At 48.5% G+C, this 23,577-nt stretch overlaps 3 protein-coding genes across 9 annotated transcripts; all 3 read right to left on the bottom strand.

The window, feature by feature from the left end:
• Positions 1–3,220: 3,220 nt before the first annotated feature.
• On the bottom strand, positions 3,221–11,341 carry LOC147272416 (ubiquitin-protein ligase E3A). 4 transcript variants are annotated; one of them, XM_086213933.1, is made up of 11 exons: positions 11,177–11,341; positions 10,369–10,413; positions 9,581–9,839; positions 8,226–9,478; positions 7,965–8,109; positions 6,353–6,558; positions 6,071–6,235; positions 5,749–5,904; positions 5,599–5,672; positions 4,741–4,884; positions 3,221–4,075 (listed from the first exon to the last, which is right to left on the bottom strand). In XM_086213933.1, the coding sequence occupies exons 3-11, from the start codon at positions 9,768–9,770 to the stop codon at positions 3,955–3,957; spliced, it is 2,454 nt and encodes an 817-aa protein (XP_086070059.1). In that variant the 5' UTR covers positions 9,771–9,839; positions 10,369–10,413; positions 11,177–11,341; the 3' UTR covers positions 3,221–3,954. The 4 variants fall into 4 exon arrangements, with proteins under 4 accessions (XP_086070059.1, XP_086069896.1, XP_086069811.1 ...); XM_086213770.1 differs by having other exon boundaries at positions 9,581–9,885; XM_086213685.1 differs by having other exon boundaries at positions 9,581–9,885; positions 11,048–11,341.
• Positions 11,342–13,002: 1,661 nt separating this feature from the next.
• On the bottom strand, positions 13,003–14,340 carry smkr1 (small lysine rich protein 1). 2 transcript variants are annotated; one of them, XM_086214320.1, is made up of 3 exons: positions 13,983–14,340; positions 13,813–13,860; positions 13,003–13,739 (listed from the first exon to the last, which is right to left on the bottom strand). In XM_086214320.1, the coding sequence occupies exons 2-3, from the start codon at positions 13,813–13,815 to the stop codon at positions 13,491–13,493; spliced, it is 252 nt and encodes an 83-aa protein (XP_086070446.1). In that variant the 5' UTR covers positions 13,816–13,860; positions 13,983–14,340; the 3' UTR covers positions 13,003–13,490. The 2 variants fall into 2 exon arrangements, with proteins under 2 accessions (XP_086070446.1, XP_086070525.1); XM_086214399.1 differs by lacking the exon at positions 13,983–14,340 and having other exon boundaries at positions 13,813–13,966.
• Positions 14,341–14,494: 154 nt separating this feature from the next.
• Positions 14,495–23,147, bottom strand: dhx57 (DEAH (Asp-Glu-Ala-Asp/His) box polypeptide 57). 3 transcript variants are annotated; one of them, XM_086214122.1, is made up of 25 exons: positions 22,516–22,825; positions 22,164–22,186; positions 21,916–22,080; positions 21,533–21,808; positions 21,225–21,449; positions 20,238–21,103; positions 19,786–19,952; positions 19,575–19,696; positions 19,273–19,468; positions 18,875–18,999; positions 18,653–18,786; positions 18,509–18,563; positions 18,224–18,432; positions 18,026–18,142; positions 17,859–17,952; positions 17,501–17,674; positions 17,131–17,331; positions 16,725–17,001; positions 16,538–16,633; positions 16,362–16,445; positions 16,116–16,253; positions 15,788–15,862; positions 15,566–15,700; positions 15,277–15,477; positions 14,495–15,182 (listed from the first exon to the last, which is right to left on the bottom strand). In XM_086214122.1, exons 3-25 carry the CDS (start codon positions 22,074–22,076, stop codon positions 15,039–15,041), a joined length of 4,272 nt encoding a protein of 1,423 aa, XP_086070248.1. In that variant the 5' UTR covers positions 22,077–22,080; positions 22,164–22,186; positions 22,516–22,825; the 3' UTR covers positions 14,495–15,038. The 3 variants fall into 3 exon arrangements, with proteins under 3 accessions (XP_086070248.1, XP_086070178.1, XP_086070326.1); XM_086214052.1 differs by lacking the exon at positions 22,164–22,186 and having other exon boundaries at positions 22,798–23,144; XM_086214200.1 differs by lacking the exons at positions 14,495–15,182; positions 15,277–15,477; positions 15,566–15,700; positions 15,788–15,862; positions 22,164–22,186 and having other exon boundaries at positions 16,127–16,193; positions 16,320–16,445; positions 22,798–23,147.
• Positions 23,148–23,577: the final 430 nt, after the last annotated feature.

The raw sequence follows: 23,577 nt of genomic DNA on the forward strand, positions 1-23,577 counted from the left end.
AACATATTGCATTCAGCAGTGACCTTACAGCAGTCCAGTGCTTGTCCACATTTTCAGGCACTCCTTGTGCTCTGTCCAAAGGGGTTCCAATGAAGGCTAAAACAAGGTATTCTCAAACATCATATTGCCCAAGTCTGGCTAAAACCATGAAGATGAGAAAAAAAAAATGAAAGTAGTGCAACAGAAATATCAGCTCAGGGTTGTTGTGTACTTGAGTGGTCCAGACACCGCGGTTTAGTGGTACTTTGTGGGCACATCTTACTCAGCAGGTAAATAAAACCTGGACCTCTTGGACCCACCAGCGCTAGAGGTCACAGGTCCAACTGTCTACCAACAGCCGCTCTTGGAGCATCCATGACACCGGTACTGAGAACCCGTCAGCTCCCAGGAACCGCCGGTGATTAGCAGTTGCAGTCTTGGACACCTTCTAGGTTCAGGGTCACTTTCACAGCGTCGCCCACCACCTTCAGCTCGGTTGAGGGAAACGTTTCAAAAAACAATCCCGGCCTCGGTTTTGGGGTTTTTCAAAGTTAATACTGACACAATTATCTCAGGTGTCGACAAGAGGCCCGATAGAGAAACAGTACACAGTTTAACAGTGCATGATCAACTCAAAATGGCCGATTTTACACCAAAACCACACACTTAGAAGTGAAACCAAAACTTTGACCATAACAGAGTTGTTTCTATTTCAAAAGGCATGCGCTAGGTTTTTAGATGAGGCGTAATTTTACCAAAGGTAGGTTAAAATATATTAGCAAGAGCCGCAACAAGGATCATTTTGATATCGGTCATGTTATATTTTTAGGCTAAAATACTGCATATACTTTGGTATCAGCTCTTTGAATTCCCTTTTTTTGTAATACAATAAATGAATGTATGTTGAAGGTCTCTGAGAGGCAATTAGTAAGCACCTCAACGTCAGGGGAGTCGTGAAACCCTGGTAGCTTTGTTAAACGTCCAGTAGCCTGGTCGCTAAGTCAGTGGGGTTGCAATTGAAATTATAACTGAGGTAACTACAATTAAATGTTTTCTTCTACAGCATAAAAAAAAAAAACTTTAACTCTTGTGGATTTTGAAGCTTCTGTGTCTCTTCGAATCAGTGGTGGCAGGTAAATCAAACATCATGCTGAATAGAAAAGAAACGCAAAGCTAGCCCGTTAGCCTGACGTTAGCTTGGCGATTCCAACCACTGCATTTGTGTCTCAAAAGATATTAAAAAGTGGCGTTCATTAGTGAAGATGATCTCCTTTAACAAAATACATAAATCTCATCAACTTTTGTTCACCAGAGCAGACTTTCTGCAATTTCCAAAATCCAGCCTAACAATCTCACCGGCTTAGGGAACCACGGAGGCGCTAACTTGCTGTTTGACTACAAAAAGTACCTAATCTCTGCGGCACTCTGTATCAGGCTATTCCTCAAATAGTCACCGCGACTCAGAGACTCTACATTCACAGACTACAAGTTCCTGGTGACGTGCTGCCTTCTGTTGGTCTGAAGCGTGGAGCGTTAGCTCCTTCCAAATTGTCACTTTTCTGTTTATTAGCCAGATTCCACAACCATCAGCTTTACAATGTGACTTTTTCCCGAAAAGATTTCTAAGCTTTGACCGTTCTTTATCCATTGTGGGACAGTGCAGGGTTTGAAATGTTGGGAGAGGAAATGTAAAATAGAAATTGATGTAAATTCAGGGTTGTTAATCAAGGAAGTGTTTCAAGACACATTGTTAGTCGTTTCACATACAGCGTCAGGGTGGGCGTTCAAGGACCAAAGCTTTCGCAAATATGTTTATTTGATTTCGTGCTCGTTCAAAAGGTGTTTGACGGAGGATGGCCGTGGTTTTGAAATCTAACGTTTAAAAAGAACACATGGATATCGTCATTAGCCGATGAATAGATTGTTATTCTGAACTCCAGAATCTTACGACATCTCAGCGGAGGCCTTTTTTGTTGTTGTTGTTGTTTTCACTTTCAAATATGTGGTTTTTGAAGCGGGAATTCATTTGTGACAGAGATGCACTTCCAAGTTAAAACTGCAGCTGTTCCAAAAATGTTACGACAGATGAGTTCTTGGAAAATAGCAATAATTTTTTTTAAAAAAAGAAACGAGAGCCAGGTTGTTCGACAAATGTTTTGAATCCGTTCAGTGTGTGTGTGTGTGTGTGTGTGTGAGGAGAGAGAGAGAGAGTATATCACTGACCCAAGTTATTTTCAAATGAAAATAATCACTAAAAAAAAAAATAAAAAAATCCCAAACTCTGCCTGTTCTGTCCGGGTGATTGATATCCAATCCCGAGGGACGACGTTTGTGGCGGTTACACCTGTTCACTCTCCTCGAACGTGTTTACACACTTTGGGAGACGTTTGAGAAGAAACTCCTCATCGGATCTCTAGTATTTTCTGCGTCCAGGATGTACGGCAAGTATGTGAAGACACAAAGATGAAAGGGGGCGAAACATTAGCCTCATCTTTATTTAAACTTTAAACGGATACATGAGAGAGACCGGAGTGGTGAAGGTATATTTCTGCAGTGTGCATGATCGGGTGAGTGAGACGCCGATGGGTTACTTTTAACAATTAAAACTATCATTAACCCTTTAATTTCACAGCGGGCGTTTGAATTTTCTCCCGATGTCTCGCTAACTCTAATGGGTGAGATTCAGACGTTGGCGAGGCCGACATCAGCGCGACTCAAACTGACAGGTGTAACCGTGGGCTGCGTTTGGCGGACTAAAGATCACCTGCTGGGTACAAACTGGGGTTGTGTTCTTCAAAGCCTCTGCAGTGTGAGCCCTCTGTTCGTATAAGGCTAAAAAAATAAAATAAAAAAAAAGATAAACACAAAGTGCTTACTGGGGTTTAACCTCTCGACTGGCTGCTATTGGTTGGCACAAAAGAAAAAAAACAAAAGCGCTCTATGCTGAGATCGTCATCAGTGGTCTACAAGTATACATCCTCGAGAAGGTGCACAATACGGTATTGTAGTTCCAACCGCACTGATATATAAATACTGTTTTTATTTAGAATCGTCAACACAGGAAGACATGGAAATAAAATGCTTCAGACAATCGTGGCAACCTGTGGCCAAAAAACAAACATTCTGAAAAAGTCTAAGTGCACTTACACAGCTCTGACAAGATCTTAGTCTAACCTGCGCCCCCCCCCCCCCCCCACGACGACAACAACATCAAAAAAAAAAAAAAAAAAAAAAAAGGCCCAGAAACGAACGAGGAAAGAAAGAAAGAAAGAAAAAAAAAAAAGGCTACATGATTGAGGAGCCATTTTGGATCGATGACGGCGACGTTCCCGGTGCTTACCTTCATCCAAACTGGGTTATTTGAGAGGAATATCCAATGGTTGGGAGTGGAATGGTCAGCGAGTGCTCGTTCTCCGGCGGCGCCGGACGTTCGCTTCTGAACTACTCTCAACGAGACTTTCTGAGGGAGCTGTCAACAGCAGTTTGGGGCTACGTAAGGTGTTGGTTAACGGGGCTTTCTAGGGACTTGTTGACGCCTCATCCCCAATTTACAGTTTCATATTGAATCCCCCTCCCCCCTTTCCCTGAGAAGGGAAGCTATCACAACAGGCAGGCATGAAAAAAAAAACCCAAAAAAACATTTTAACCTTAAAATAAATAAGAAGGAAAATGATCCTCTCTGTACATAGAAAAAGGAAGGGGAGGCTGCAGCACATCTACGTGGTGTGGATGTGGGTACTTTGATCATGAGGTCTCTGTGCTCGCACTGACTGACGTGGGATGATGCAGGCACAGCAGGAGGACTACTAGAGCGCTCTATCCCAACCACTTCTGTCATGACTTCCTTGCTTTTGCCTTGCAACGTACTTTGTTCGGTCTTTTGTCACCTTTTGGGGTGTGTCTGGTAAAGGAAGGGCGGGGCAGGGTTTGATGGGCTGAGGAGGAGTCTGTTTGCAGTGTGTTTGGAGCGGGGGCTCAGAGCATGCCAAACCCTTTGGCATAGGTGATGGCTTTCAGCAGTCTCTCCCTCAGCTTCTCCTTGCTGCTGTACTCGGGCAGCAGCAGCACATTAAAGCAAGTGTGAGATGTCGGTAACCTGCAAAAACAAGCAAACACACGACGGCGGTCAGTTCTCCGCGTGCGTTAACCACAAATGTACGCTCAACAGCGCCCCCCCCCCCCCCTTTAAAGCTGGAAATCTACATTTTCAAGAAAAAACCCCCGAAGCAAACTGAACATTGCGGGTCCCAACGGCTGATTTCATGACTCCCCCTGGTGGTTGTTGGGAGACTAGTAATTCCCTGAGCTTCACCCGTGACCACGTTCATGACATGCACCATGTAGCTGTGAGACTAGGGGGGGAGCGGAGAAAAATCCTTCACGGGGAGAGTTGCCACGATATCGATGTGAAGTCCAAACGTCCGCTCCAGTTCCTCTGTGGGAGCAAACAAGGAAGAATCTAATCCCGCGTTCAAACCGCAGAGGCCTTGGCAGAGCCCAGCGAGCCACAGGCGACCACTACGCCCTAGAGACCTCGGAGGGAGTTTGGAGGGACCAGCGTCGTGCGATTCACTCTCCACGAGGAACCATTTGGCTGTTTGTTGGGTTTTGCCCCAAATCACAACAGATATGAAGAAATATAGTTGGTCTCGCACAGCGCCAGGCTTTGACTAGACACGGCATTTATCAAGACGCTTCCTGATAGAATGATATGAAGTCATGTGGTCGGAGTACGATGAGAGGAGGGAATCTGGGGCTCACCTGTCTGTGTCGGGGCCATTCTTGGCAATGATCATCTTCAACTTGCCCAGCCCACCTACGGGTGCTCTGTCAGTGCCGGTGGTGAACTGCAGGAAGAGGCGCTTCTGCTCCTCACCGAACGAGTGCAACGTCTCCCAGAACTCCCTTCGCGAGGCAAATGGACAGAACCAGCGGTCAGAGTGTGTGTGAGGTGTTCAGAAGCCTCGCTTCTGGGTTTTCCGGCACGGAGGAGCGGCACTAGGCTGCGAAGAGGAACTGATTGATTGAGATCGCTGCTGCTGCTGCTGCTGCTGCACGGTCCACGCGCTCGCCGTCGTCAATCAAACGCCAGCTGATGTTTTAATAATTAACGGAGAGCCATCTGTCACCCGAGGGCGTGTCGGCGCGCTGTTGAACCTGCACTCCTGCTCCGTCAGAGTAACGGAGTACTTCCACTACTTGCATGTGGAGCAGTGCAGCTGCAATAACCCGAAGCTGTCTTTTTTTTTGTTCTTACCGTGTCCACGGTGTCAGAGCTGACGAGGGATGGTAACGCTTCTCCCCTCACGTCTGTAGTGATGAATGCGAGATGGCCGTCGAACGATTTTATGCCCGTTTGATAAATGAGGGCCATGACGCCCAAAAATAGACTTGAATTTGAAACGGGAGATGATTTAAATCATTTGAAGCAGACTTCAACGTGAACGAAAGCCCGACTCCGCTGAGGTGAAACTGCGGGATGGCGTTCAATCTCCTTTTTGCAAAGGCTGGTATTTAATTATTATGTCAAAGAAACCCTTTGCCGCTCCGTCATCGCATGCATTACTTGGTACACACACTCCACCTGCAGACACACACACACACACACGGTTCCCTTACTTGATGATTCTTGACTCTCTGTTGTAACCTCCATCATATTCTGTCGTTTCTTCCAGGGCTAGGAAGTCAAGGTTCTGCAGGGACACAACGCCGGGGTTCAGTACACTGAAGTGACTACCGTGTGTTGACGCGTCTGTGCGGACATCTCACCCTGCTGCCACAGATCAGGAGCTCGATCTCCTCCGGCCTGAAGAGGTATTTGAGCGGGGATTCGTTGGTGACCATGTGGAAGCCTCTTCTGAATGCTTTGAACTGCTTCTCCACACTTTTGTTCAGCATGTACTCTGCATACTGAGCTACAAACTCCTGCACACACAAACAGGCGCGGTTACTCTTCGACGTCACAAATCCGGTTGCTGGTTTCCGGAGACACCAGTTCACCCGTTGCGCTCTCGCCCCGAGTCCTAAATATTTGAGAGTTCTACATGAGTGGAATATTTCATTACGGGGAGAAGGGCACGGTTCCGCTCACCTTTCTGTTTTCATTTGTGACTGGAATCTTGTCTCCATTTTCCCTTAAATCGTACATAAGTGGGTTCCCAAAGAGGTCCGTCTGAGATATCTGGAACGTGATCATCATGTCCTCCTCCACGCTACCCTCATACTCCAGCAGTTCCTTCAGACTCTGGTGCAGGACCTTTCCGACACAGTCAGGAGAACACAGATCGAATATTCAGGAAGGTTTATGAAGTGCGGGATATGAATGTTCCAAGTTCTATCACCAAGAAGCAACCGGAGCGGATGTAGCTCTTACTGGGTTGGAATCCGCCAGGTCCCTGAACGTTCCTTTCTTGCCCATCAGCTTCCTGTAGACCACCATGGGAAAATGGACATCCAGGATACAGTTGTTGTAGATAGCGAGACCGAGAACGATGCCGATCAGCGTGTACTGGCCCTCGTTTTCAAACGACGACGGGTTGAACCAAAAAAGTTTGGTGCGCTCATCATATGTGAACATGCCTGCAGGAGAAGAACACCAATTGTGAAAAGAGCGCAAATACAGAGTAATCCAGCATGGCCGCCCCGGCTTGTGTCACTATTGGAACTGCCCTTAAAACCACAACCTCATCATCCCTCTTTTTGCTACATCATTGAACGCCGTGACACAGGCAAAGCAAGCCCGTCTCTAAACAACCAGCTGATGAGACAGAAAAGAAAGAATAACGGCTCCGAGGGAGAGCAGGACGCTGCCATTTCCCGGCAAGTCGGACAGCTGTCAGCAGCCAGGCGGTCCACGCGCTGAAATTAACTTGGATTTAAATCCTAGGAGTAAAATCTCGACATGCGCTTTCCGGTCGTTGACCTCAGGAAAATCGGATGTTTTTGCTTACTGGACAGGAGCCAAAGGCACTGAGGTTTGAGTAGCACGGAGCCCCGCGTTAAAATAATCCACTACACATCCAGAACTTCCAAACAGCGGCGTGCTACGAGGAAATACGGGGCTTCTGAACACCGGTGGACTCATTTGGACCTTTGTCAACAGTTAAAACACTGACAACAACCCAAGGAACCCTTGTTGTTCCGGGGGTTTTGTGTTTTTTGGTTTTTTTAGACGACTCGTATCCTAAGACGGGAAAATGAGCAAGGCGGCGGCCGTTTTTATGTTCTTTTTACCAGCTGCAAGAGCGCGTGACTCGTTTGGGTTTCACATTTGTGAGTTTGCGTCGTGCTGCCGTGGGGACGAGCAGAGGACGGTTCTGAGAAAACTGGCGGTTTTTCTGTTCTTTCCAGCTTCACTTTCTATTTGAGAGATGCTTCCGTTTTCAACTCAGCTCCTCGACTGTTAGGGGTTTTTTTGTTTTTTTTTAGACGGCGTCTCGCGCAGTTGTAAAAACTTCTGCAGACAAACACAGCGAAGTTTGAGAACCAACTCTGGCATTGGCCATCATTTTTTGCCATCCTGACACACACACACACACACACACACACACACACACACACACACACACTGAAATCACAACAAGCTCCACTGTCACAGCTGGTAATAACGTAGCAATGACATCAGTCCTCACGCCGCGGAATGCTGACAAGTAGTGGGACAACTGATGCGCGTCGTTGTGACATCACGGGGTGAGGACGCGTTACTGAATTTCAGGGCCAGAGCTGTTACTGTTACTGCTTCATGGGTTTTATGGCCTCTAAAAAAAAAAATATAAAAAAAAAGTGAATATCATTTGGGGTTAATCCCGAGAGATCAAAATCAGCCGTAATTATTGGTAAAATTCAAAAGGCTTTAGGAAAATGAGGTAATTATCTAACGCGAGCGGTTCCGAGCAGCCTTGTGTGAAAGGGTGATTCTCACCATCTTTCTGGTGGCCTCGCGCTCACGCGCTCATTTCTGCAACACGCCGTCTGCGTTCTCTTACCGATATCTGGGTTGAAGATCTCCTCAACAACAAGCTGAAAGAACTCTTTGGAAACACCTCCTTCATCCACACCTTGCTCTCCTTCAAACTCCACATATAGCTGCTTCTTCAAGTCTGCAGGATTCTCCATTGCTATCATTTCCAGCTACAGATACGGATGACATTGAATGCCTCATTAATCTATGCAGTGGGCCCCCAAGTGACAACAGGTAGGAAACATGGAGCGTTCATGTGTTGAAGGACGCATCGGGGCGTACGTACCCTGACCAGAGCATCGTCGATGATGTGGTCCCGGCGCACTTTCAGCCTCAGGTAGGGGTTGAGCTGCTGACCCTGCACTAAACTGTAAAGGACAGTGATACGCCGCTCGCTGTACATACGGATGCGGTTGTCATAGTACAGACCCAGGTTCTTGGTGACAGCGTTAAGGATGAAGGGGCACGTCATAAAAGAGAACTTGTTTTCAGTTTCAACCTTAAAGAAAGTGTAGTCCTTGTCCATCTCCAGCACTTCGTTCAGAGGCTCATTAACAAATTCCTCAAAGGGGATGAGAGGCCGCCGGCAGTCGTTGGTGCGGATCCCCAACTCCGTCTCCAGTGGGTCTACTCGAGGGCCCTTCTTGTTTCGCCGCTCCTCTCCTAACAGCTCCTGCAGGGTGAGCTCACTGGATTCCGGGATGGGCTCCTCGTCTTCTTCTTCGTTGTGCTCCATGTCAAGGTCGCCGCCCAACACGTTGGCATAGTAGACAATCTTCAAGCACTTGGTGGCCGCCACCACCGCGTCGTCGTCATTGACCAGGTTGCGGCTGTTGAACTCGTTACTTATCACCTTGTAGGTAATGAGCTGCTGGAAGGTTTCCACCATGCGCCGGATCTGCTCGGCACTGTAGTGGGACCACAGTCGCGCTAGCTTAGCCTGAGCGGCCAGCGGGAGTTTGCTCATGGCTTTGCAGAACTGAGGGAGGGCAATCTCCAGGTACTCCGGGCTGTGGAGGTTGCTGTTCTCCATCACAATAACAAACAGGTTCAGGTAGTTTGGGTCTCGTGAATACACATTGTGATACGTCAGGTCGCACTCTACGTTAGGAGAGAGGTAGACCAGTGCATTCAGGAAGGCAGCTTCTATCTTCTCATTGGACAGCAGGCGCTCGTAGACCCGCCGCACGGCTTCAATGTCCACCGACACCTCATCCGGAGCCAGTTTCTGGACATCGTTTTCCCCCGATGATCCTTCTCCAAGCCGCGAGGACGAAGAGGAGGAAGGAGAATCCTCCTCCATCGCTGTCGCAGAGCAGGCAGCTGCCTCCTTCTCATCCTCATCTTTGTCCTCATCCTTTCCTTGGAGGGACTTGAGCTCCTCCTTGGTGTGAGGTTTGGACCTACGGAAGCTCTGCACCAGGCCCTCGGCGCTGGAGAACACCCGGCCTATTACTCTGATCAGAGGGGAGTAATCTTCATTCTCCCCACAGATGTCCAAGATCTCGTACACCTTGTCCTCTGTCAGGTAATTTACATCTATGCAAAGAATCAGACATTCAGCGGTTGAATATAAAAAGGGCCGATTATTCTCTCCAAAGCAATGACTGAAAAACGTGAAACTGTGGGACATGGACTCACCTTTGAAATTGTCCCGTACAGAGTGGACATCTTTATGGTTCATCTTCCTATTACTGCATGCCGAGTTGCTGTGAGCGCTGCTCTCCAGGTAGGCTGAGGCGGTGCCTTTCTTGGAGGGGTGGGGGTCGCATAATTTAGCGTTGACCTTGTACAACTCCAGGGCTTTGACTGCTGCTGCATTGTTATCCATGCGGTTGAAGCCAACTGACGAGGCACACCACGAGTTGGAGCAAGACTCATTCCCACAGCCCTCTGTTAACTGGTGGTAATAGCGCTCTATTAGATGTTTGGCAGCTGCTCGCTTCCTGTGTTCGCAGGTAAGAAGAAAAGGTTACGACCCCTGCGCGAAAAACGACTCATTGCGGGATCTGCTAAGGCCAGTGCAACGTCTGGAGTGGCTGGTATGAGTTGAAACATTTCAAGTGAGCTGACATGAAGCAGCCATAGTTGCTTGCGGTTCCACAGATAATGACAGTAGCTTCCATACAAACTACATGATAAAATACAGACAACCAACGTTCAACGTGAGAAGGTGCCACCAATGAAAATGTAGGACTTCATTAGGTGTGATGAAAACAGGTCACCGCTTTTTTTCTTTTAAATTACATTTAAACTGAGTCAACTATCAGAAACGTTTAACCTTCAAGAAAAGTGGCAGAAACTACAGTGAATAGAAAACAAGACGTGGGAACAGAGAGTTGTCAGAGAGACAGAGTTGTGTCTCTCACACACACACACACACACACACACACACACACATCAGTGAATGCAGGCTGAGTTGGACTTACATTCGGCTTGCTTCTGGGTTTTCTATTTCAGGCTCCTCGAATTCTCTAATTAAAAGACAAACAATGATAAGAACAGCAGAGGTCATGATGTGCTGCACGATAATAATAATAATAATTATTATTATTATTTAGAAATTAACATGTAGGTTCTGGTGCTGGCTCCTATTAGTATATATATATATATATATATATATATATGACAGAGCCACCACCAGAGCCGGTGTCTCGCAGATGCAAGCTGGCCTTGCAGTGGTTACTGTAACAGTCTGTGTGTTCCGAATCCGAAATTAACAAGAAAATTATTAACTTCTTCACAATATTGTGAGTCAAAAACGCTACATTCCGATCTAACGGGGCCAGTACTGCTAACCAGGCAGGGGGAATGTCAGGGGACTGACCCTGACTTTAGCAAGCTAATGTAGCATATACAAGCTAGCCCGCTGGTACTATTTCAATAATTATTCCTGATAAAATTACATGACCGCGGTAATATTAACTTGGTTTAAACCGTACTAGGTTAATTACCAATCGATGCTTGTTAACTCTCAGTCTGTTTAAAGAGTATATATACATATACAAAAAGGGAGAATTTCATCCACAAGGCTAACAACACAAGCTAACCCGCTACCCTCCGCCTAGCATCCCGGCATCCCCGGCTCTTTCCTTCGCCCTCGCCTACCTATCGCGTCCTCCCGCGGGGCTGGTCTCGGCCTGTGGTGGCGCACACTCACAGTCCTCCTTCTCGTCGGGATTCATACGAGACTTTAACCTCAGTTGTTTGTAATTCTGCTGCTGTTCGTGAATGTACCGGGTCTTGCACGGGTGGAGTACAACTTCAGCGGCGAGGTAATTCAAGTAAACGCGGGAAGCAGCGGACTATTTTCCGTTTAAAACTTCATTCACGGGCTTCCTGCCGCAGGTTCTCTCCTCGGCCTGAAGTTGACAGCCATCTTGACTTCGCCGTCAGTACACGTCCCACAATGCATTGCGACTTAGCTACAATACCTTCTGGAATGGATGGATATTCTAAACTGGACCTGGACTCGTACCATGCACGTATCTTCTGGAGAGTTCACATTTCCTCATACATCTTATTTATTCTCTATTTTCATCGTTTCTTTTTACCTCTACATTTGCCTATAATTAATCAATTAATTATTATCAAAATAAATTTTATTTTAAACTCACGCGGCAGGCCTGGACCTGCCCATCCTTCAAGCATTGCTCTTATAATTGCAGTAGTTTGACAAATTAAAGGAAAAAAAAAAAACAGAAATAAAACAGGACGACACAGCCCAAAATCAAAGGGTACGATGGGTTATCGATCGGTAAAACAGTGTCAATTACATGCTTTGATTTCTCCGGTGGATCTTATCTCAGGTGAATTTGATGTTTGTAACAATTTTAATCGAGTGAGCGTAGAAATACCTGGATAAAATAGTGCCATAGATGTAAAAACAAACAAACAAAAAAACCAACCCTCCAGTAAATATTCTATTAAAGCTAAAAATCTAAGGTCAAAGGTCAAGATCGACGCTATATCTAATAGATTATTTAACATTAATTGTACACTTAATTCCTGCTGTATTTTCCTTTTGGTCGTGTCCGTTTACAGCACAGTACCAAATGGCATCAATAAAAAATTGGCGTATTAAAGGAAGTGATTTTATAAAAGATGTTTTTGCCACAGGGCGGCACGGTGGTGCAGTGGTCAGCACTGTGGCCTCACAGCAAGAAGGTTCCGGGTTCCAGTCCCGGCTCCATCACAGGATCTTTCTGTGTGGAGTCTCCATGTTCTCCCTGTTCCTGTGTGGGTTCTCTCTGGTACTCCAGCTTCCTCCCACAGTCCAAAGACATCAAGAGGGGACGAGGCTGATTGATACTCTAAATTGACTGTAGGTGTGACTGTGAGTGTGAATGGTTGTCTGTCTCTATGTGTTGGTCCTGCGATGGACTGGTGACCTGTCCAGGGTGAACCCCGCCTCTCACCTGAAGGCTGCTGGGATAGGCTCCACCCCCCCCGTGACACTTAACAGGAAGAAGCGGACCGACCCCCTCCCGTGAGAACAAACGGACACAGAGCCAAATCACCACCTAAACCAGCCCATCATCCCCAGTTTAGTTAATTATCGTTAAACGTAGTCAGATAATTTCGTCTGTAATGTGCATTTATTCATTCTTGTGTGTGTTTTTTCAGCATATCAGCTGTTTTAAGTCTCTGTAATGACTCAAGCTGTCTGTCACTTCCCGTTCACACTTCCCCTGACAGTGTTGGTGTGGTTTTATCTGCTAGCCATGCGCTAACACGGGCCTTTCAAGTATTTATCACCACACAACAGTGAGCCTCTAAGTCTTTCAATGTACCTTTTACCACCAAAGGCATGATGTCTACAGAGTTTTTGAGTTATTTATTCTACTTTTCTTGAAGATGGTCCTGGTACAGAGCATTGGTACCAGATTTGACCTGCCTTTTCTCCTTTCAGGTCCAGATTTAACCTGCTTTTTCCTCTTTTAGATTCCCGACATAGCCGAGAAAATCAAAGCATCCAAGGAAGACGTGGAGGAGGAATGAATGAAGCCCCCAGAGTGATAAAAGTGGTCCAATATTGCAAGAAAGAACAAGTGGACTCCACAGAGAAGATGTTTATTTGACAGTTTTATGAAAAAAATTGTGTACATTTCCTTTATTTACTGATCATGTAAAATATGATTGAATATTGACTGACTAGGTGGTATTTTTTCTTAAATAAAATGCATAGATTGAAAGATAAATCCTGCAATTTTATGTCCATGACAATATTATTGTTGACTTGCCTTTTTTTAATGTTTAAACTTTACAAGCCACATTCACGACCTTAGGAAGTGTTTTAAGCTCTTAATTTGTGTCCCACAGTTCTTAAAGCGCATCCTTCACAAGCCTCACAATCCTGAATCCTTCACATTTGAACTTTGGCATTTACATTCAAGATTTTCTGGCGAATTCTTTGAATATTCTTGAATAAATCTGTGGAGGAGCGAGCGTCGAACGTCAATATTGCTCGTTGTTATAAATCTGTCCACCAGGTGGCGACAATAACAGGACATGAGGCGTTTCAACAGAGAAAAATGGTTGTATTGATACATTACTTTGTCCTCTTCTGTTTTTTCCCCTTCTTTCTTTTCTTACTCTTCTTCCTCGGCCACCCAAAGCCTCTGAACGCCAAGCAGTCACCTGCATTGTGGGAAATGTAGTAGAGGTTCTCCATGGCTGCTGGGCTCAGGAGGTCCAGCTCAGTTTTGATGGATTTGGCGCTTGAGGACCTTTTTTTGGTATTTCCAGTCTTCTTGGCAGGTTTAGAACTGTTGGATCTTGATTTTCTGGATTTAGGCGGCTTTGAGGAAAATACAAATCTTACAACATGTCGACTGTATTCAGAACCTGTCAGTCTATTGAGTTTGCTTTACCATGGTGAAAGAAGCACCAGCTCCCGAGGGAGGATGTTTTCTATCATTCTGTGAAATTGAAATTATGAAATCATGACAGACGAAAATTTGCTTGTTTTAAAAGATGAGTCAAACATTTTCAAAACGCTTAAATAATAAAAAAAAAAAAGCAAAAATTAAATAAATCTTACCGGTCAAGGCAGCGCTCTAAGTGACATCTGAACCGCTTCAGCCGGGGCAGTAAGATGTTTACGACCTGTTGTCATAGAGACGGAACACACCGGCTCCTGAATAAAGGGGTTGGGCTCACCCACAAGCCTATAAATTCATCTGTCGCATCCAAGGGCTTCGACAAAACACGTAAAAAGCTGAAAAACAGGTCGAACGCCAAGAGGCGGGAGCTGAATGAAGACGAGGACCAGCTGAAGTCACTTGTTTATTCGAAGTGCAGTAGAATTCATGACCCGTCAAGACATTTCTTTGGCAGACCCCGTAAAATTCGGATTTACAAAGCCCTTTTCGTTCACATTGTGAAAATGTACTTTTTGACATCACCGTAGAATCGAAGTTACATTCATGTAAACCGAACACCGTGCAGAAGCGCTTGGATTTCCCAGTCATGCATCACGAATGGTCACAAGTGCGCAGTCGCCGCCGGGTATCACATATCCAATATGGACTCCAGAAACACTTCCGTTGTGAGACCCACAACTCAAAAATTTAAAAATAAAAATGTAAAATTAAAAAAGGAAAAAAAAAAAAAAAAATGCAGTCAGTACGAATCGTATCTGACGTCTTGTCCGGCATGATTTAACAATCGAGTGTGTGGCAAATTTCCACTCCACGTTCAGCAGTGGTGTAGCGTCACGTAAGACATCCATGGTTGCGCGTGACAGACACCAGGAGGAGAAATAAATGAAGCAGAAAGTGCTTTTACATCTACCGTTACAAAGCTGGAGGTCCTGGGATCGTCTGCGTATTTTCTTAAAGGCAACCTTTTTGCTTTCGTAAACACGAGTGCGGCGCCACAGAAGCTGTGTGTGTGTGTGTGTGTGGTGTGGCGAGTGCGCGCAGGCATGCGGCAGCGGGCCCGACGATGACGCCGGCACGTAAAGATCCAGGGTTTTGTACCCTGACCGGCCTCCCTCGGAGGGATTAGAAGAGTGACGTGTTAAAACCGTGATGTGGCGGCGGCGCGGGTGCGGGAGGAGGTTTATAGAGGCTCTCCGTAGGCGGCGGCGGCGGCGCTACTGGGTGGAGATGAGGTGGACGATCATGTCGATGATGCGGGAGCCGCGGGGGCAGCTGCACAGGTCCGTGCTTGGCTTCCTGATTTTGTCCTCCAGCAGCTGATCCAGCTCCAGACGCATCTCCTGGACCAGCTCGGCCACCTGGGTAACACACACACTTCATACACCTGGCTAGATGAAGCAAGCTATTCGAATCCACCTGAATATTTGACTCGCTTTGTAAATTATCTCTGACCTGATGAGAGGCGGCGGCGAATCGAATCCATCCGTCGTCAAGGGAGATGACAAACTCTCCTTTGTGCAGCTCCACGTTGACCTGCCCGCCTCCGAACAGCACTAGAGAGTAGACGGACACCATGCTGCAGTCCCTGATGAACACGCGGCTCGTCTTCACCTTCTCGTGGTAGATCAGATACGGGCTGGTGTAGTGGCACACCTGCAGCGCAGAAGAGAGGGCCGAGGGCTCGTTTCTGTTCCGCGCTGTTGAGTGTTTCGCTAACCGCCCTCCGTTTTACTCAGCTCACCCCGAAGTTGACGGATGAGGGGTGTACGTGAACGTAGCCGTCACTCTTGGTCACAAAGCGGAGCTCCTTGGCTTTGGGGTGCATCTTCACGGCTCCAGTGCAGGTCATCTGGTAGTTCCCCTGAGGAGCTTGAACCTGGTACAGTGCCAAAGAGCAGGCTGGTGAAGGTTGTGACCGAGTTAAAGCTCATAAATCCAAAAGTGAGGGACGATGTCAACGCACCTGAACCACGTTGGGATAAAGGGAAGCACATAAAATGGCAGATATCAGCTGGATGTTGTCAGAGTTCAGGTTGGCCTGGAAGGGACGGGAGAGGTCGTACACAGGAGACGTTAACTCGCACCCGACTGAAGCGTCGGTCCCGACTAGAAGACCGAGAACTGAGTCGCACGTTTGACTGAGAAAGGCAATCGGGGGAAATTAGCATAAATGCTAAATATGGAGAACAGAGGTAAACAGAGATGACCGAGAAGACGTAGCGCTGTGCATCTGAAATGTTACCACGAGAGGGAAGTCCAATAGCGCATGCAGGCGTGCGTGTGTGTGTTACCTCAGGACCAGTAGCCTCTAGAACACCATCAGAGCCTGCAGAGCACATCCTCTCAATATTCCTGGCCCTCAGTCCTTCCTTTATGAAACCAATGTCAGACAGCAGCTCAGCAAACTGCCTCTTCAGACTGGCAATCTCCTGCACACCAATCAAGTCACAGGGTTTTTTGTTTCCAAAATAAAAAGAAAGAGGGGACAAACTGACCTGCCGGACTACTTAAATGTTGTGTTTGGAGGTCTGTCGAACCTGTAATCCTCTCCAAGAGAGGAAGTTCTCCCTGCAGTAAAGGAAGCCAGCCCGGTTGCCGTTCTTCGCAGCGTGGCACCATCCCTGACAGAGAGGTTTCCCGAGCACATTGATCATTTGGATACATGGGAGACTGAGGATGATGTGCTTGCTCTTCCACCAACGGTAAACGCTACCTTGTAGGCCTGTAACAAAGCCAGATGGTCACTATTGGCCAGCGCAAACTCCAGTTTCTTCTCATTCGCTTCCTGGCGTTTATCCCACGGAGATACCTGCAAGGAGAGGACGGGACACAAAGATCAAGGCAGGGAACGTTTCTAAAAGCAGCCACACGCACATATGGTCTCTCAACAGTGGCCTTACGAAGGGCGATTTGAAGGCCAGGCTGGCAGCGATGGTGAGTGCTGGATCCAGGCAGCGGAAGATGGCGCCAAACAGCATGAGTTTTCCAATGCGCACATCGACGGGCAGGCAGGCCAAGTGGTAGCCCAGCGGGGTGAGCCTCTCCTCTGCGGTTAGAGCACCCAGGTCCTGTAGACGCTGCATGGCAGCGTCCACGCCCCCTGTAGCCGGGGGCTCGATGAGCCGAGAGAAGACGGATTCAAGCGTCTGCTCGGCAAATACATCCAGGATCTTGATACTGTCAGGGAGAGACGGTAACACACACACACACACACACACACACACACACACGCAGCAAACCAGCTACACTTCCGTCCTCACTCTAAAAGTCTTGACATTCACAAATCTGCCACACGGACCGACGTACCGGAGGCAGAGCTGCTCCAGAGGCACTCTCTGGATCTCAGGTAGCTGTTGCTCAGTCAGCAGGTGCTGGAAGTGGTGGCTGGTGAAGAGGTGGAAGCAGACCCCCGAGGCCACGCGACCCGCCCTCCCTTTCCTCTGCAGCGAATTGGCCCGAGATACCCACGCGTCTTCCAGGCTCTCCATGCTTTTAGATGCATCGTACCTGAGCACACACACACACACACACACACACACACACACACACACACACACACACACACACCAGGAAGTTGACGGCGCCGCTACGACCCGTCCAACCAGACAACAGCATGTTTTATACGGCCTCATAACCGAGTAACCGCCTGCTGTCATTCCAGAAAGCGCAAGGTTACCGTTTCTCCTTCATCTTGCCGGAGTCGATGACATACACCACGTCGTCAATGGTTACCGAGGTCTCTGCAATGTTGGTGGAGATGATGATCTTGGTGACACCCTCCGGGGGCCGGCTGAAAACAGCCTGCTGCTCCTCATTGGACAGGGTAGAATGAAGTGGGTACACCACACACCTGGTTTAGGAACTGTCAGTTAGCCATGTGTGTTCATAACAATACCACAAAGCACTGAAACAGACAACACACGTTATTCTACCCACATAAACAATCTGGTTTGAAGTGTAAATGTGGTCAAAAGGTCACCGCAGCAACTGGATCACGAGGAGTCTTGGTGACACGAGGAGAAAAACACACCAACCTGTTGTTGCTGCTGGTGAACAGCCTGTTGGACTGGAGCTGCTCATACAGCATCTTTATTTCCGCCAGACCCGGCAGAAACACAAGCGCCGCACCTAGAGGGCACACGCGCGACCGTAAGTCGCAGTCAACCTGGATTCCGTTTAACAGGGCAACTGAGACGCCTACCTGGTGGGTAGCCGTGCCTTCCGTCCACGATCCACTCCAGCAGCATCTCCACCAGGTCCATGTTTATCTTGTCCAGGTCCATCGCGGCGATGGTCTTCAGCACGGACGTCTTAGTGTCTGTACCAAACGGTGTAACCAAAACATGATGAGTGCAAACGGGTAAGAGGCAGCCATCCAGAACGCGGGTTCTCAAATCACCTTTGTATCGGACCGAGAGCTCCTGCAGGCTGAGCTGCATGTCCGGGACCGAGTCTTTGACGAAGTCTTTCCTACAGAAAGAGGCGAAGTTCCACTCGTCGTCCCTGGGGTCCTCCGCAATGACCCGTGGCTGCATTTTGCCTCCTTGGCTGCGTGTGGGGTTCTGCTTCCCCGAGCGCGCGTAAGGGCTGCCGTCCTCGATCACGTACCTGAGAACGTTCCGTTTGCACAGTTCAGTAAGTCCTACCGCATTTTCCGCAGGCGAGGAGTCGGAGGTTTACTGACCTGGTTTTAGCAATCACATCCTCCAGGAAGAGCTGATCGACGGGGAATGTTCGCCCTGGAACGAGAGGTATCGATAACCCTTGAGAACGTCAAGTAGGACTTAAGAACGTTCTTATTGGGAACGGACCAGGCGGGGGTCATTACCAGGGATGTGGATTACGGGACAGTCATAGAAATACTCAGAGAACAGGCTGGAATTCAGCGTGGCGCTCATTAGAATGACCTTCAGGTCCAGCCTCTTCATTATCAGGTCTTTGAGCACCAGCAGCAGGAAGTCGCTGGAAAATAACCATCACATGACAAGACTTTCCATTTACATACTTACAGGGGACGAGGACGTACGTGACTGCTCCGCACTGATCTCACCTCTCCTCCGTGCGCTCGTGCACCTCGTCCACGATGACGTGCGTGACGCCTTTCAGGTCCACCTCGCTCTCCAGCCTCCTCAGTAACACGCCCGTGGTGCAGTACAGCAGCCTGGTGGCCGACGTCTGACAGACGAGACAAGAGAGTGGGAGATGTTCGCGTAAACCGAGACGAGAACATGAGGAAATTACGTGGAAATTGAGGACGGCGAGAGTATGTGGCTCATTGGGGCGCCTGGCCGACCACAGGCGGAGGAAGAAACTCTTTGGTAGTTTCACTGATGTTCTTGTCTTTATGTACGATGGCAGTGATCAGAGCACTGACTTGTGGTATCAAAGCGAGAACCTCGAGGTTCTCTGATGTCACAGCAGGGGCGTGTGTAACGAGTCTGACGTTACCCTGACGCTCTCCAGGCGGATCTGGTAGCCCACGGAGTTGCCCAGACTCTCCGCCCGCTCTTGCGCCACCCTTTCAGCCACAGAGATGGCAGAGATGCGACGCGGCTGCGTACAGACGATGTTGGCGACCCGGTCGGCGGGACCGCTAAAGGAAGCGTCCAGAATAAACTGGGGGATCTGGGTGGTCTTCCCACACCTGCGGGGAGGATGATGAAGAAAAGTCAGGAACGGTTCACCCAAGTGTTCCTACACAACAGACGAATATCGATTCTGTCCTCGCCGCCGCTGCCTACGCGACCCACCCGGTCATCCCGCTGATCACCAGCACCTGACACCCCTCCAACACGCCCATGATGTTGTCCTTCTCATCCCAGGCTGGCAGCTTCTTCCTCTGCTCCATCATGGACCTGAAGCGCGCGGATGACTGCAGAATAGTAACGTGTGAGTGCAGGACAAGATGGCGGACAGTTGTTCGTACGTTTGGGTTTCTTTTAAAGACGTGGCGCTGGTTACCGTTTTCCTCTCGAACGCCCGGCACAGCCTGCCGTTCTCTTGAAGAACGTTGTCCATTTTAAAGTTGTGCTTTTTGGCCATTTCCTTCCTCAGATTGACGTAACTCTCACACTCCACAGGGACGGCTCTGTCCTCGTCCCGCCTGTCCAGCTTCTCCGCCTCTTTCACTTTACAGACAGAAGACGGGAGTTTAAACAGAAGTACAAATTCCATAGGGTTTTCTAAACTGACCAACATGCCGTGCTTGAAACGCAGCTATGGGGGAAGCAAAATTTTGTGACTCCCCCCCAAGTAGTCTGGCTTTATTTAATGCTCAAAAACTATTTTTCAGGTTTGGAAACTAATATTTTATGAAATGCCACAATTTTTCATGAAGCCAGTAAAGAGCACTGGGTTCTGTTTCCCAAAAATAAACAAAAAAAAACCCAACACTCAACACAAGTTTGACTTACAGTCTAACTGTCGCTGGTTCTTTGGTGGAGCCGTCTTCCTAATACCGGGATTGGTACTCGCGCTGGTGCCGCCGCCCCTCCCACTCTTCGCCACGCTGAGAGGAGGAGGAGGAGGAACCACCACAAAGGGGGGTGGCGTGCTGTATTTGTGATGGCCGACAGCCAACAGCTCCGTCATGGTAGCTTCATCCTCACACAGGGTGATCAGAGTGTAAACCACGGGTACGCCGCTCTGTGCCGCCGCCAACGCCTCCTCGAACAACTTCTCGGTCACGCTGAGCCTCCCTGCGGCTCCCACTGACTCGTTATTGGTGCTGAAGGCTACCACTGGCGCCTGGAAGGGGTAACGGTTGCCTTTTGGAAACCGAATCTCGAGTTCATATTCCAGAGGGGAAAAGCTGCTGATGCCAGGCTGGCCTGGGCCCTTTAGTTCAGGGGAACCTGCCCCCGACCTCCCTTTGGCGGGAAGTTGGTGTTTGAACTTGCACTTGTCCCCGAAGCGGCAGCCTTTGCCCCTCAGGAAGAACCGGCAGACATCTCGCACCCCGTCATATCGACTCCCGGCGACGCCGTCATTCTTGACAGCACCACGTGAGAGGAAAGACAGATCCAGCTCTACCGCCCAGACTGCGTTAGCGATGCGCTCACTGAAGCGCTCGCCGAAAATAGCCGACAGCGCCAGAGCTTCCTCCTGCCTCTGGCTCAAACACTCATCCATCGGAACCCCCTCCAAGCCATCAGCGGAGACCAATTTCCGGCCGTAACGTTCGGTGAAAACCTGGTAGAGAAGCTGCTCTAAAGTTGCCCCAAACTCTCCTCCGCCAGACTCCAGGGCCCGTTTGCTGCGCTCCCTATCGAACCCGTACCTGTGAGGGGCCAAACACATACGTGACATAGAAGAAGAGGAACAATTTCACCTTGTTTCTCAAAGAGCAAAAGCAGATTAAATGGATCAAATCTGCAGTAAGAGACGCATCAGGACATCACCTGCAGAGTTTCCCGACAGCAAACAAGGACACCACCGGCTCAGGGGCGGGCCGTTCTTCATCAGACTCTGGATCATATTCCGGGCTCTCTGCTCTTTCCACTGGCTCATCATTCGTAGTCCAGAACTGTCCTTCCTCACGGTGGTCTAACTCGTCGTGTTCGTCCCACGCTCCCTCCTCCTCCTCCTCTTCCGCCTCCTCTCTTGAATAATCGGAACCAGACTCACTGAGGCACATAAATAAAGACAAACGTTTCAATCGGTCCCGTCATCAAACCGACCCGGTGCGGGTTTAGAACGACGTACTCACTCCAAATCGAGGGTTTGCAGTTCTCGTAGAAGCTCCTTCAGCTGTTCTTGGTTCTCGCTGGTCATGAAGATCCTCTGCAGGGGCATGGCGCTCATCTCCCGTCTTGTGCCGTCACTAGACTTCGGGTACGTCCTAGTGCTTGCGAGGGATCTCGGGAGAGCTTTGCCAGGTCTGATCCCACCTCCTCTGCTGTGCCTGACTCGATCCGGGCCCCTACCCCCCTGACCTCCATCCCTGTCTCCGTTACGGCCGCCGCCACCTCGTCCTTTTCCACGTCTGGAGACACCCAGGAAGAAGAAATAGCGGGGAAATGAGTGAAGCAGGAACGAGAAAAGCGAGAACCCCAGATATGAATGAACATTTTTTTTGAGGATCTGTGCTACCTGACAGATTTAGGGGGTCCAAAATCGAGGCTGAAATCATCGTCATCCTCCCAGCGATTTGTTCCTGCCTTCTTACTCCCGCCGCCTCCACCGCCACCTCTCGGCTTGTTAAACCTCCCCCCTCCTCTGTTGGGCTTCCCACCTCTTCTCTTGGAATTCATCTCTCTGTGGATGGAGATGGTTAAGTCAGAGATGATGACGCTCAAAGCATCAAATCCACCTCGCTCTCATCACCGTAGCATACTCACACTCAATCAGCGTGCCTTCATAGCTGCAAATAAACATGAAATTAAAAGAAGAAGAAGAAATGTTCGGATTAATTATGCTGCTCTTCAGGATTCATCGGAGTCGCACGTGTCTGTGGGGGCTGGCTGGTTGTAGCACTTCAGCCCAAGTGTGAGCAATGAGATGGTGGCTGATAGACAGACACAGACAGAAACACACACACACACACACACACCCGCGCGCGCGCACACACACCCACCCACGCGCGCGCGCCCTGCTGGCTACAATTATGCAACTGAGCATGCACACCAACAACCCAGCCAGGGGGACATGACCGTTTAGATCCGCGCTCGGATGCCTGACAGTATACGTTACCGTCTAGTTACGCGCGTCACAGCTCGCGATAGAGGTGATGATGTCAGTCACGAGTGCCGATTCGGTGAGTTTTGCATCCAATATCAGCCTTTAGCTGCGGCTAGCTAGCAGCGGCTAGCAAACTCACTCCTAGTTTAACAGGCTCAACAAGCTCGAGGAGCCGCCCTCGCGAGTCAAAGTGGAGTTGTGCTAACAGCTCCATGGAAACACACAACGTTACACTCCATATCCCACATAACGACGACAAAGTCTAAACTTAGGAAAATAAAAGCATCTACAAACCCCAAACCAGCTGTTGGAACCACCAGCAGCATGAAGCTCCTTCATTGGTCGAAAGTGAGAGTTCAAAGTTTCATTTCCGGTAACGGAGCTTTATTTATTTATTTATTTATTAATTACACTATCGGGAAATTATTCAATAGGAGTAAGATGTGATTTAAAAAGTAGTCGCTGAAAATTGTTTTAAAGACACTGACAAAAATTACTTCATTACGGAGGCAAGTTTCAAAAAAACAGCCGACAGGTTTCAACCATCTGACGTCATCACGTCACAGCGTGACGAGAGAGGATTAAAAAAAAAAAACCCACAAAACAAGAAACACATCTACAAGAGAGATGCTCCATGTCCAAAAAAATTATAGTTGTATACACACATACATATATATATATATACACACACACACACACACACACACACACACGGTTGGCCCCTCCGGCCTCTCTTCACCCAGGTGTCCAAGACATGACCGTGCAAGTCTGACAACGCAACCATGAAGTCGACCATCGAACTGTGGCCGAGGGTGCCCTGGTGCCAAGTGCCACCCGAAGGTGGAGGGGGACTACCCCTGCTGCCACCCATCTCACAGTACCCCACCCCTTCTGCCCCTCCCATGGGTGGTGACCCCATTGGAGGAGGAACCCACATTGCCTCTTTTGGCTGTACCCACCTCAGATATAAGGTTTTGGATGTGTGGCGCTGCTTCTAGGTTGGGAGGATAGATTTCACTCACAATCGTTCGTGTTATTTGACCGGACACATTTTGTAACGTACCTAAATTCGAA

Source organism: Aulostomus chinensis, chromosome 1 (assembly GCF_037954235.1).
Source record: "Aulostomus chinensis isolate RoL2024-O1b breed Wild chromosome 1, RoL_Achi_v1.0, whole genome shotgun sequence".
NCBI classification, from domain to species: Eukaryota; Metazoa; Chordata; class Actinopteri; order Syngnathiformes; family Aulostomidae; genus Aulostomus; species Aulostomus chinensis.

What these genes read in the sequence shown, in the direction of transcription:
- LOC147272416 (XM_086213685.1), bottom strand. Translation starts at nt 11,124, where the DNA reads ATGAATCCCGACGAGAAGGAGGACTGTGAGTGTGCGCCACCACAGGCC. An exon ending in TCACAAATGAAAACAGAAAG is followed by an intron (nt 5,905 to 6,070) that starts GTGAGCGGAACC and finishes TTGTGTGTGCAG; the next exon opens with GAGTTTGTAGCTCAGTATGC. An exon ending in AATGGCCCCGACACAGACAG is followed by an intron (nt 4,076 to 4,740) that starts GTGAGCCCCAGA and finishes TTGTTTTTGCAG; the next exon opens with GTTACCGACATCTCACACTT.
- dhx57 (XM_086214052.1), bottom strand. Translation starts at nt 22,829, where the DNA reads ATGCTGCTGGTGGTTCCAACAGCTGGTTTGGG. An exon ending in GTGATCAGCGGGATGACCGG is followed by an intron (nt 19,469 to 19,574) that starts GTGGGTCGCGTA and finishes TCCTCCCCGCAG; the next exon opens with GTGTGGGAAGACCACCCAGA. An exon ending in TAGAGGCTACTGGTCCTGAG is followed by an intron (nt 15,863 to 16,115) that starts GTAACACACACA and finishes CGTCCCTTCCAG; the next exon opens with GCCAACCTGAACTCTGACAA.